General features: G+C 50.9%; 1 protein-coding gene across 3 annotated transcripts in view; it reads right to left on the reverse strand.

Moving 5' to 3' along the window:
- Window positions 1–1,173: 1,173 nt before the first annotated feature.
- Window positions 1,174–13,510, reverse strand: part of ERGIC1 (endoplasmic reticulum-golgi intermediate compartment 1) — a 103,241-nt gene continuing 90,904 nt past the window's right edge. For all 3 annotated transcript variants that reach the window (XM_027605580.2, XM_027605579.2, XM_027605581.2), the window contains exon 10: window positions 1,174–3,087. In XM_027605580.2, the coding sequence (XP_027461381.1) occupies window positions 2,980–3,087 (108 nt within the window). In that variant the 3' untranslated portion in view covers window positions 1,174–2,979. The remainder of the gene's footprint in view (window positions 3,088–13,510) is intronic.

The raw sequence follows: 13,510 nt of genomic DNA on the forward strand, positions 1-13,510 counted from the left end.
TTCCTTGCATAAACCGTGTCCTTACACAAATCAACCTGAGAGTTCCAGTTTTGGGTGACTTTAACGTGGAGTGAGAACTGAGACACTTTCCACGTGAATGTGGAATCCTCAAGGACGTCCCCCTGCACCACCCTCCCCACCCCCCGCCCCTGCCCCAAGTCTTTTCAGTAAGGAGTCTTGCTCATATCTAATTCGGGAGCATTTTGAGGAAGGGGTGGCAACCCACTGTTATCAGGTCTCTGCCAAGTATACAACTTAGTTGGACTAGATTCCTTCATTTTTCAATCCTATTTCACTGGTTAGCTAAGTCTCAGCATTACAGCATAAAGCACAACTGACATGAACAGGTTTGGGAACACATGTACTGACTACCAGTAGGCATGTTACTCTTGACCTCTGGCTCCGAGGGTCATGGTAACTCTAGTATCAGGACGTCAACGAGAGAATGGGGAGAATCAGTGAAGAGTTTCTTGCAGACTGGTTCACTCCCACATTCATTCCTGATTGAATGATCCACATTTGTGCTGTTCCAGGTTGAGGGCCTCGAAGGACTGGACAACAGGACAGTAAATAGCTGTGTAAATCTCCTTCTCATAGCTGATGATGGTCTCTCTTTGCTGAGCTGAAGGCTGAACAAGGAATGCCAGATCCTTGGAAATCAAGAAGAGTTTATGAAACACTTCATTTATGTAGTAGCCCTTGGCTCAAAGCTATGGGAAAACGTGTCAGCCCTGTTCTCAAAGATATTATATCCTAGTCAGAATACCTATATGAAACAATCCCCATTTTTGAAGATTTACCACGTACCCCTTCTCTGCATACATGAACTCGTTCTGATCCAGTATGACATACCTGCACATATTATAGATTTAATTTCGGCAACAGCCCCATGAGACTGTTTTAGTACGCTCCCCATTTTCACCTGAGAAAAAAAGAGGTGCTGAGTGGTAAGGACCTGGCCTGGGTCTACCCAGCTAGAAACCGGCAGATTCAGGCATATTCTGTAGGGATTCAATAAAAGGCTGGCTCCAAGGGGTCTTGACTTTCTGATCATCCTCACGGATCTTTTCCACATTTCTCAATTTTTCTCCTCTAGAATTAAATTCCATTCTGACTGTGATCCCAGCCTCCAGGCTAGCCAGCTTCAATCAAGTAGAAAGAAACACACATCAATACTTCGGAAAATCAGCCTTTTAATCTATTTGAGCCCTACGAGTGGGGAAAGAACGAAATCATTTTCCCCCCTTGAGATTGTTTATAAGAATAATGGGTCAGAGGTGTCTCTTCCATAGGAAACTGACATCCCCATGTCCTCAAGAGTTTGCTTGTTTTTGTTTTTTTTAAAAGCATAAAAGTGGAATTTCAACTCATGTGCATGCCACACATTTCCCCACCCTGCCTTGCCCACCCTCTACAGGTGCAGGTATTCACACAACAAAGAGACTCCTTTCGGTAACTGGGGAACAGAATATGGGAAAAAAAAAAAAATCCATCCAAGTGGCCACAGATACCAGAGATAACCGAATGCAGTTTACACTCACAACATCAGTCAACTCATACGCAGAAGGGGACACTTTTCTAATTGGAATCCAGAGCCAAAAATTACAAATGGCAGAGACTTGAGCTATCCATATAGATAATTTAAAAACATCCACCGGACACTCCCCTTAATTACAAAAGTATGCAAACAATCTTGATATAAATGGAAAACAGGCAGGCAGCTTTCTCCCCGAGACACAAGGGCATACCTAAAATTCCCTGGATGGAATCCAGGCCTGGACCATTGCCACTCCCTTTTGGGACTAAAGGGGAAGGAAGAGGGTGAGCAGCAGGGGAGGGACCCAGCTTAGGAGCAAGTGGGGAGACCATGGAGCTGCCCTAGGGACCAGAAACATGTTGTGTTGGTGTGTTGCCCCTGATGCGGGAACTCAGTGGCGAGTGGGCCACAAGTGAGCTGCAGAGAAGTCTGAATGCTGTGCACCCCTCGGGAACCTGGAAGATAGCTGTCCGAAGACAGGAGAAGGACTGGTCTGCTTTGCTTCCCCCACCGAAGGCCTTGGGACTGATGGCAACAGTGTGGGAGGCGGTGAGACATGATTATTTTAGGGCTGCGGAGAAGGATGCTTTCTGTCTGGATCTAAGTGCACAAACCACGTCTGGTGTTGAAAGGATGACTCCCCAGTTAAAACCAGCCCCTCCACCAAGAGATGCTGTTGCCACACAGCACAGGGGCTGAGGCACGTTGGTGGGGGGTTCAGAGAAACAAGGGGGAAGAGAGGAAGGGGAACTCGCCACCCACCCAGTTTCCAATGGGCAGACCTGAGTCCACCGCTGCTACCCAACAACCGGGCATCTGCTTCTCGGGAGAAAAAGAAATGGGTGGGGGTGAGGGACTTGAGTGCGGTCTCTGGGATGGGCGAGGAGGGATAGAGCAAAAGCGAGGGTTCCATCTATGGCGCCACATCTCAGGGGCTCGCCTGGGAAGTACCATCCTTTGTTGAAGGCGCCGAGTGGAGGCACCTTTGGGCAGTGTGACCCACAGTGGAGAGCCCTGGTCTGTGGGCTGGTTGCCCAGGGGAGAAACCAAGTGATTGGTGCCTCTAAATGGTGGGAGCTTCAAGATTGTCAAAGCCTGGCTGAGAGCTGGTTGACGTGGATCCTGGGCTGCTCCCCTAAGAAGGAAGGGACTGCAGCCCTCCCGGGAGTGGTCCCTGATATCTCCGAACCCACCCTGCCTAACTCTGGTCTTGGGGCTCCCCAGGAAAAGGGGCACCACAACTTCAGGCAGTGTAATTCACCTAAAATTAAAGATGGGGAAAAGAGGTAGCTGCAAAACCGTGAGCCACCCCCTACCACCCCCAACCCCCACTTTGGGACGCAGCCAGATCCTGGGCCAGATAAGAGGGCAGGAGGAGACAGGGTGCTGGAAGCAGGGCTGGCGGTCTCCCTGGGTCCTCGGCCACTGGGCCAGGTGGGTTGTCAATGCATCTTGCCCAGCTGGATCTTCTTCCAGGCCTCCGAGGCTGTGAAGATACAGGAGTCCAGAATGCCGGCCACAGTGAAGGTCCCACCGATGATGGCACAGATCTGAAAGGGACGGTGGTCAGAGGTCAGTGCTGGATGGAGCGCCAGGTCAGACCCCTCCCAGATCATGAGACGATGAGCTGTGCAAGTACAGACACTCTAGCGGGGTCTGGAACATACGCAGGGCTCAAAAAAACCCCACTTATTGGATGATGAATTTAATAATAATAAAAGTAATAATTATCAGCTCCTTTAAATCCCTTAATCACCTCCCGAATGAGGAAGGGGATTATTAGACCCATTTCATAGGTGAGGAAGCCAAGGTTTAGTTAGGTAAGTAAGTTCACACAGTAAGTAGCAGAGCTGTGACTTGAACTCAGCTATGTCTTCACCCTGGAGGCTGTGGTTTTAACTTCTACTCTAAACTTACCAGATTTTTACAATCCCGTTTACAGATGAACAAATGGAGGTTCAGAAAGGCAGTGGCACTGGCCCAAGGTCACACAGCCAGGAAGTGGCAATCCTGGGACTTGAACCCAGATCAGACAGGTCCAGGCCTAGTGCTGCCTGTGATGGGGATCTGGGAGGGGCAGAATAGGCAGCACTGGCCTGGATGGGCTGGAGTGAGAAATAAATCTCTCACTCTCAGAAGCTTGCACTGTAGCAGGGGGATGGGTAGTAACCACATAATCATACCAACAAATGCAAAACTACAAGCAAGGCAAGTGCTACAGAGCACAAGGGGGCCTATGGTGCTACCAGAAAGCTTATATTAGGGTAGAGTTTCTTATGGCACCATCTACTTTGGGCACCAGAAAATTTGTTGTCGTGGGAGGGCCGTCCTGTATGCCACGGCATGTTGATTAGCAGCCTCTCGGGCCTCCACCCAGGAGGTGCCAGGAGTACACTTTCCCTCCTGCTATGACAACCAAAATGTCTCCAAACGCTGTCACATGTCCCCTGGAGGTGAAAACTGCCCCCTAGTGAAGAACTGCTGGAGTAGGGGGATGATAAGGAATGTCACCTGCTGCATGTCTGTAGCTCATGACTTCCTGCATGACGAAACAGAGCTCACATAGCACTTTCTCTGTGCCAGGCAGGGTTTGAGAATCCTCGTCCCTCCCGAATCCCCAGGCCAACCCTAGGAAGTCCTACCCTTATACATATGTGACAGCCAAGGAAACTGAGGCACAGAGACATTGAACCACTTGAATAATGCCACAGTCCTCGGTGGTTGAACTGAGAGTTCAGAACTCTGGAGTCTGTACTCTTAACACGACACTCTGCTGCTTCTCAAGCATGAAGCTTCGTCACTGAACCGAACGACTAACTTTGCTTCGAAGTTGTAGGGACTCCACTTGTGACATATCCAAGTCATGCTATGTTTTACTCAAAATTTTCTCACCTACGTATCGATTGCTTTCTGGTTCCATAAAAGAATCAAAGAATAGACGATGGCAGATCAAAGAAGTTCACAGAAGGTTTGCAAGGCAACTTTAAATGTATTCTGCCTCTGGAGCGCATACGTTATGCCGTCCACAAGAACCCCTACGACCCGTCACCCGTGTGCCACGCCTCAGTCACGCACCCTCGTGGGGCCCAGACAAGGAAATCACTTTTCCAAGGTCACACAGCAAGTGCGTGGCAGAGCGACATCTGTCCGCCTCCGGGGCTCTCGCTTCTTCCCCCACCCCCCACCCCCACCCCCCGCCCCAGTGAAGGAGCACTTAGATGACCACAGGACGCAGAGGAAGCCTACTTGAGCAGTCCCAGAGGGCTCCCGAGACCGCCCTGGAAGCACCACTGGGTGGCCGGCCAGCCGCTGACACTCGACCACTGGAAGACTCTGAGAGATGGCAGTGCCTTAACGGACCCTCTGTTGCCCAGCAGAGGAGGCCAGGAGACACAGCCGAGGTGACAAGGAAGTGCAAATTAAACCAGGGTTTATTTTTAAAATGATAGTTCCATGAGACGAGCTAAGCAGAGGCCTGTGAGGCCCATGACAGACAGAGCAGGGCTGTATGGACAGGCTGTAAGTGAGGCAGCTGACATTCCGGTAATAACAGCCCCCCAGGGAGTGAAGAGGATGGGGGGCGCTGGGGGGATTATCATGAAGTGTTCTCAGCAGGCAAGTCCTCTCCCGGCCAGCTTCAGAGCATGACGCAGGGGTACTTCTCAAGGACGATGACGGCAGGGGAGCTGGCTTATTTCGGCAGAGTGGATCAGATGATGGGAGATTTTACACCGCAAAATGCTTTTAGAGCTTGGATCAGAGAAGAGGAAATTGTGACTTAAGTGCAATGGAGCAAAAAAAAAAAAAAAAAAACAACAACAAAACCCACACACAGACACGCACACCCCACCTCCTACACACACACACACACACACACACACACACACACACACACACACACACACACTTTGGAACCCGAGCGTGCCTATGATTCACAAACACCTGGCACCTAGTCTGAAGCCTCCTTTTCCTGGACCAGCCAGGAGCTGGAGGAGACAACACATGCATTGAGGTACATAAGAAACACGCAGCTGTGAGGAAGCTGGGGCCTGGGGCACACAAGTCACTAAGCCACTGACCCCATCCGAGTGAGCTGCTGTCAGCCTGAGCCTAAGGAGGCCCTGTAGTGAGCTCCCATGTGCATCTCCTGATACTACCCAGCTCAGCAGCACATCTCCCATTATCCAACATCTGTCGAAAGTGCTGGTCACCAGTCAAATGAGGAGGGGGATTTCTGGCACATTCTGGGGTGGGGCGAGGCACCTCAAAAGCTGAAAGAAACCTAGCAGCCTGCTTGATGCTGCTATGGCCCCCTACTTTCATTATTTTGCCGTTAGCCTGCTTGGGCCTTCCTGACACACTCATAATCATAGGTGGTGACTGGTGTGAGGTGAAGCAGGGGTCATGAGGAGAGGGGTCCTGGGGTGCTCTCAGGCTGTAGTGCTCCCTGGATTCTGACACGGGGCGGGGGCACAGAAACCTCCACACCAGGAGGTGACCACATATGGACTCTCTAAGGCAGTGCCTGTCATGGCCGCCTTGGGTCCTGAGAAGGCCACGTTCCTACATCTGAGACACAGGGAAATACATGAAGCTACGAGACTGCACCAGATGGGGTGTCTGTCTTTGGACATAGGCCGTACATTGGCGATGGCAAGATAACAGGCTTCTCCACATCTGTAGAGCAGATCTCAAGAACAGACTAAGGAAAGGGCTGCTGAAAGGGAGGATGGTGGCCCGGCACCTTGCTGACCCACGGGGATGCGCCAACATGAATACAAATGAATAAAAGTGAAGATAAAGCCAATCATACACCTCCTCACTGGACGTGGCGCAGGGGGCCCTGAGCAGAGTGGTGAGTGAGTGGAGGTGAGTGCTGGGAGGTCTGCCTGGCAGAAAGGGCTCCGCCTTGGGAAGCCGAGTCATGATTGTCTCTCACTCACTTACTCTAGCCAGGGAGAGACTTTCAGGGTCTCAGCTTTTTTCATCTACGACATGGGGGAAACCACCCCTACCCCTGCCAATTGTCCTACTGCAGGAAATGCCTCCGGAGCTCCCAGCACTTAGTAGGTGTTCAGTAAATGATACCTAATCCAATCTTGCAGTTGACCAGAAGGCTCTGACCTTGTTGCTAAGATCTGAGCTGTTTCTAAGATCTGAGACCCACTCTAAGAAGAACAATGGGTAAAATACCACTTATTTCCCAGAGCCAGCCTCTGGGTCTCAATTTCCCTTCTTCTACCTAATTCTTTTAGCTGAGAACAAGTCACTTCATAGAAGGACAGGACAGCAAAGCTCTCCTAGGCACCACATGCAGATTCTTTGCAGCGGCCCACGCCCCAAGCACTGCAAGGGCCCATTCTACAGATAGGATAGCTGAGACCTCAACAGGATATTTCCTCAGCTAAGTGCCAAGAAGTGTTTGTGATGAAGCATATCCCTCGGGGCAGAGTACCTAGGCCAGAGGTTGTTTCCATTCTTTGGCCAGTCAGGGAACTCTTCAGTCTCCCCAAGACTCTACCTCAACCCCGAACGCCAAGAAGATATCAGAAGTTCCTGATACAAAGGTACTTCTGGCTGGGACCCCTCCTGTCGTGTGCCCTTGTGTCATCCTTACTTCCCATACCTCTGTTTCTTTACTTTAAAAAATGGGAAGGCTAATCCTCAGCCCTCAGGGCTGCTGTCAGAGTGAATGAGTGTGTCACACACACCGCCATGAATGCCTGTTCCCTTGCTCCCTCACCCCTGCCATGGTCTTATATCCTGACCAGGCCCTGAAGCAGGGGGACAAGCTCAGCGAAGGGTGGTGAAGGAGCAGGGCCACTGAGTCAGAAAGGGCCGCCACAGCCAGCACATGCAACCCTACTCTGGTCAGCAGCCCTGGCTCCGGAAATGGAAACAAGGACAATTCAATATCCAGGCCCCAGTGGGCCTGAGAGGAACGCATTACTTTGCTTTTATCAGAAGTCATCAATAATGCCCCTTTGTTCTTTAGCAGAGACTTCCTGTGGTTCTACCAGCTTCCCAACCTCCTACTATGGCTAGAATGAAGTCAGCTTGTCTACCTACCTTGAAAAGAAAGTGTGTATGTGTGTGTGTGTGTATGTTTCTCTTACAGTTTAATTAGGACTCTTAATTCCTTATAATATGGAAAGGATGTGTTCCAACCGCACTGGCTGGAGAGCTGCATCCCTCTGTGGTTCCACCAACACGAATGCTTTCCTAATCCATCGCCCCCCCCCCCCCCCCCGCCGTTTACTTTTCCACAGTGGGCAGTGGAGAAGCACGACACACACACCAACATGGGGGTGGGGGTGAAGACTGTGGGCTCCGGAGTAAACATTCCTGTTGTCAGATCCCAGCCCTGCCACTGTGGCCAGGAAAGCCAGGTCACCCCTCTGAGCCTCAGTTTCTCTCATCTGTAAAATGCCCCCCCGCCCCCCGCCGCCCCGTGAGGACCACGATGACCTCTGTCTGGCTGACCGCTGTACCACAAGTGCTTGGGAACTGTTCGTTCACTGTCCTCAGCCAGGCAGCATGGCTTGAAAAGCTTATGGAAAAGGCACAGTTTGAGGAAATAAATAATGAATCGGAGTCCCATCAGATGCCGGTGGCGGCAGACAGACTGGAGCCGCGGATGAGAACACCGAAGCTGTGGCTTCGCAGGGGTGGGGGCTGTTGTGGGAGGGAAGCTGATGATGACTGGGCCCCGGAAAAGCGGGGGAGGACAGGGTGTGGTGGTCTCCGTCCAGTGGCGTCGCGCCTGCCAGACCCCCCAGTCCCAGCCTCCGGACAGGAGCCCGGTGGGAGGACTGAGTCCTCTCCCCGCCACTCTCACAATGGCCGCAGCCGCAAGACACCTGCTCCCCTCCCCCAAGTCCCACCCCGGTTGAGCACCTACTATGTGCTCGGCCTGAGCTGGCACTTTCTTCTGCCTTCTCACTCCATCTGTGCAAGTACTAGGGAAATGGGGTGACCCCCACTTCACAGATGGAGAAGCAGAGGCTCGGAGAGGGACAGGCTTATTCAAGGTCACACAGCTACCAGATAGGCAAGGGTGAGGAGGAGAATCCGGGTCTGGAAGGCTGCAAAGGGTCTGCTTTTTTCGGTTAGACCCCCCTGCTTCACCCCCAACCTGAAGGATCCCCTCAGTCCCTGTCTTCATACACAGATGGCTTCTTTATATTTACTTTCTCAATTCTGTTAGGTTTTACATATCAAACGTCCTGAAGTAAGAGGACCCCATCAACAAAGTTGCGTGGTTGTAAAAATAAGCATAGTTTGTAAAGGGAGCTCTCTCCATTCATTCCAGTATTCCTTATATGTCTCAGAATCTGCCTTTGGAAAGCAAGCACCGGGAGTTTCCAGTGCAACTGAGAGATCTGTGTGCAGACCCAATTGGAGCAATCTGTCCCTGGTACACAACCTTCTAGAAGATCTAGCTCTGCTCAAACGTGTGGAAAGATTGGAACCAAAGCTTTTTACACATGCCCAGCCCTGAATAACTGAGCTGCTAATGTGGGCCTTGTGTTACAACTCACATAACAGAAACTGTTGTGGTATGGGGGTGGACCGAGGTGCATACCCCTCCATCCGTCTGCTCAGTGTTTGATGCCTACTTATCACCTACCTGCGCTGCCCCAGGTCTGGAGACCAGAGATGACTAAGGCCCTGCTCTGTTTTCCTGGAGCTCATGGTCCAGGAAAGACACACCAAGGGAAGTCTGAGTAGGGGAGATTCGGGTCCAGCTACAAAGCTGGTCTCTGCCCTACCCGTACAGCCTTATTGGGCAAAACCTCCCCAGTTTTGTCTCTTCTCAATTGTTTTTACTATCTCCCCCATACCCCATCTCCCACCTGAGTACATGATGCCTTTTGTCTATGGCAAATCCTTGCAGGTGCCCAAATAGATGAGTGAAAAGTAATCAGTTCTAGGCAGGAAAATTTGCAAACGACCAGCCAACGAGTCTTAGATGGGACAGCTGATGTGGGCTGGTTTTTTGTCGTTGCTTTGGTTTTTTTATGATTTGTGTGTGTGGCGGTGATTTTATCACTCATGCTCACAATGTCACCTTGTTTCCTGCTATAACATTTCCTCCCGATTCCCAGCAGGGAGTCACTGTATCAAATCATCCTGGTGTCCTACCAACGGCTCCATGGTTTCTGGGGACTCTGTTGCTGGGACATCTTCGAGAGCCTTTACTTTGGAGGATGGAGGCTCCCAAACTAAGTGGTGGGACTGGGAGTGGGGTGGGGGATGTGACAGAAGCAGGCTCTGGGATCAAGTCCCAGCCTCGCCATTTACTGGCTATGTGACCTTGGATGAGTTTCTTTACCTCTCTGGACCTCAGTTAATTCATATATAAAACAGGACTGATATCATCTACCTTGGAGGGTTCCTGGGACAGTTAAAGGAGATAATTATAAGATTAATGCTTAATAAGTGTAGCTATATGATCACTTCTTCAAGCAGCTGTCTCTTGTATATTTCTGAGTAGCCACATCCAGTACCTACATCCAGGCTAGGCCTTGTGCTGGATGCTGGGGACACACAGGGACATCAGACCTGGAGCTCGTCATAATCAGGCCTGGCAATTATAAAGTGCGATCTAAAGTTTGGGGGATTATTTCACTGGCAAGGAGCACCTGGAGGGCAGGGATTATGTCTAGTTCAGCTATCTCGGCTGCCCAATGGAAGCATGCCGTTACCAGCTGGTACTTTTTGGTGGGCAAAAAGTTTCACGGCCAAACTGGCCCAGTGTGGTACTTTCTGACTTCTGGCTGTTCCTCCCTTATGGAATAAAACACACAAGGAGAGTGATGTGACACTGCTGAAGTCATCCAATCTGTCACCACAACCCACTTGAAGGCAATCCCAAAAAAGGGGCTCTGGCAAGTGGCAGGGGCAGGGAACAAATGTGCGTGTGTGGGAGGGGGCACTTTGAAGGGGATCACTTGCATGTTGTTAAATACCATCTGTTTATTCCTTTAGTGGTGGAATTTTCTGGAATAGCACAGAGCGGAAGTCTGAGCAACGTGCCTCGGGTGCCTAGAGAGAGAAGCCCCAGGCAGCCTGGTGGAGACTTCCGGGAGGAGGGATCCTCCTCTGTTCAGACTCGGGATGTCCAAGTCCTTTGCAGACCACGAGACCCTAGAGGGGCAACCTCGAATAAGCCGGGTACTTGATAGGTACAAACGTGTCAGGGAGGCCCCACCTGCCTCTCCCCTCCACACCCACACCCCCTTGAATGGCACCCCACCTCATTCCAGCCCACCCACAGCTGCCTCCGAAGCCCTGCAGCCGCCACATGACGACATCCTGGCCTCTGGCCTAAGCCCTCTCTTAAACAGCCCCCGTGAGGAGCTATTTGCAGAGGTCCCCATTTGGGCTTTGGGGGCTTTGCACACAAGTGTTTGATTTTAAAAAGAGAGAAAAAGAAGTCAGAGCAGGTGCCTCCACTTCCATCCTGGCCCCACCCCGCGCTGTGAGGGCTCCCAAGGCTCTTTGTGCTGTGTGTGTCTGCATGTGAGCGTCATCCCCACATCTGCTGTCTCGTCTCGTGACAAGGGCCTTTGAAGCTCTACAATGACGCCATCTGCCAGGGACAGCCAGTTGGCTCACTTGGGGCTGACCCCCACGGTTGCCGTGGCAACCATGATGGTGGCCCGGGGCCTTCAGAAACACCACCAGGCTCATGCTGTCGGGAGGTTCCCTCAGCATGGCCCATGCTCGGGCGGAGGTGGATGGGGCCGAGATGGAGGCGAGGCTGATGGCCAAAGGCAGGAGGAGAAGGAAATGGAGTCATGGAGGTATCTGGCCTCTGGGTTATGAAGGACAGGCTCTTCCCCTGTGACTTCTTGGGACCTCCGGCTCTCAGAAGTCCACCCCCATCAAAAGAGGCCACATGGCCTTCACAAAACATGCCATCGTCGGGCACCTCTGCACATACTGTTTCCCGTGCTAAGACCCTCTCTGCTTCACTCATCAGTCTAGAAAATTTCTCTACATCCTTCAAGACCCATCTCTGGGTTTCCTTCTCCAAATGTGCCAAACCAAAGGCAGTTGTTGCTACCACAGTGCCCGGTGCACAGCTCCAGTGGAGCCCCTGCTGGACGGGACTTAGTTCTCTGCGTGCTCACACCTCTTCCCCACCAGCTGGGAGCAGTTTAAGGACAAGGAGAAAGCCAAATTCAGCTACCTCTGTTGCCCAGCATGGAGCCTGGCACATGGTAAGTTCTCGCAGAAGTTTAGCGAATAAATGAAGTTGCTTCATTTCTCAGCCACTTGCCAAGGGGTTTTCACACTCAGAGCCTCAGATACGTGGCATATGGGAGCAAATAAGGGGACATGAAGATCCTTCTCAACCCTACAATGAAACATGGACAAAGGGGGTTTCTCTCTCACTGCCAATGCCACAGACCCCAGGGCCTCTGAGAAGCAGACCACACCCGCACAAACACGCCAACTTGTGTCTTAGTCTCTGTCTTACTCTGGGTATGCGGTAGAAGCGCTAGGGTAAAACAAACAAACAAACAAACAAACAAACAAACAAAAAACAAAAAGCCCACACCATTTGGGTGCTACCCTGTATGGCCTTGGGTAAAATTACTTGCTCACAAGTCCCCTGGCTTTTGGGTCGAAGGGTTTGTGCATCACCCCCCCAGCGGCTGACCCAAACTACCTGTGTACCAGATAGTGGATACAGGTCCCCTTGCTGTGCATCCTCCCGATCTCTATTGTGGCAGGTCTGTAATTTCTGCCAGTCTGATAGGAACGAACTGGGTCTTGTATTTTGAATCAAATTCCTCCAATTTCTAGGGAACTCGGGCATCTTTTCACAGCCAGTATGGTCTCTCCAATGGTCAAGTCCTCACCCATTTTTCTTTTTGGTCACTTAACTGTTTCTTACTGGTTTGTAGGAATTCTCTCTGTATAAATTCTGAAGATTATTCCTTTCTTGTACGTGTGACAAATATCTTTTCCCAATCTGTGTCCGGTGTCTTAGCTTTATGGTAGGTGCCCTCTGTTGACCAGAAGTTTCAAATTTGTATGGAGTCCGAGAGTGGCATTAAGTCTGTTGTGAGGCTCACATAAGCACCAGGGTTCTGACACCCTTTGCACCCACATGGCTTTCTATCAGGCAAAGAGCTTCCCTTTGATGATGTCCTTTGAGTCCCATGAGGCCTGCGAGGCAGGGGGAGTAGGGCCTGTTATTGCTATGTAGTGGATAGGATGGAGACATTGCTGCGGACGTCGGAACTTTGTGCCTCTTGATACCCACCTTTCTGTTTTCTAGTAACTGACCCCTGATTTTCCTCTTGAGGAACCCCACCCCTCACAATCTTTGTCCTTGTGATCCGGCTGGGGCTGGTCAACTGGGATCCCCCTTTCACTCTCTAGGCCGCAAGGTTGGAAGGGGAGTTCAGTGAGGCCAGCGACAGTACTATCTTATCCAGGACTCAGGTCAAATTACTGAGAAGGAGGCACTTTCCATTAGTAAATTCTTTTTGAAAATGAAGCCAGTATAGAGGAAAACAGGACTAAAAAAATGTCTATTCCGGACAACATTTGTGCCTGGATCTAGCCATGCCTAAGGCTTACCTACATCAAGCCAGCTGGATGTGGGGTTCTGTCTTTTCTGTGACAGAGTTGTGACTAGTACAAATCTAGTGAGAGCCAGGAATGAGAGATCCAGGACTAGACCCTTGATCTTGAATCATTATTAAAAGTATGAAGAGGTACAAAAGCATAAGGACCTTTAGGCCTCAGTTTCCAAATCTGTGAGGTAGGGATAATCACCCCATCTCCTCCACCTCAGCTGACTCTGGCTTATGAAACATCTCTGGGCCTCCTGGCTGAAGCAGGGTGCTGTAAGCCTGCTGTTCTGCCCCCAAGGACACTTTGAACGGGAAGCCAGAAAATAGCATCCTTGACAGAAATACTCAGCATCAAAGAAAAATGACATCAGCTTGA

The sequence above is a fragment of the Zalophus californianus genome, chromosome 5, assembly GCF_009762305.2.
Source record: "Zalophus californianus isolate mZalCal1 chromosome 5, mZalCal1.pri.v2, whole genome shotgun sequence".
In the NCBI taxonomy this organism is placed as follows: Eukaryota; Metazoa; Chordata; class Mammalia; order Carnivora; family Otariidae; genus Zalophus; species Zalophus californianus.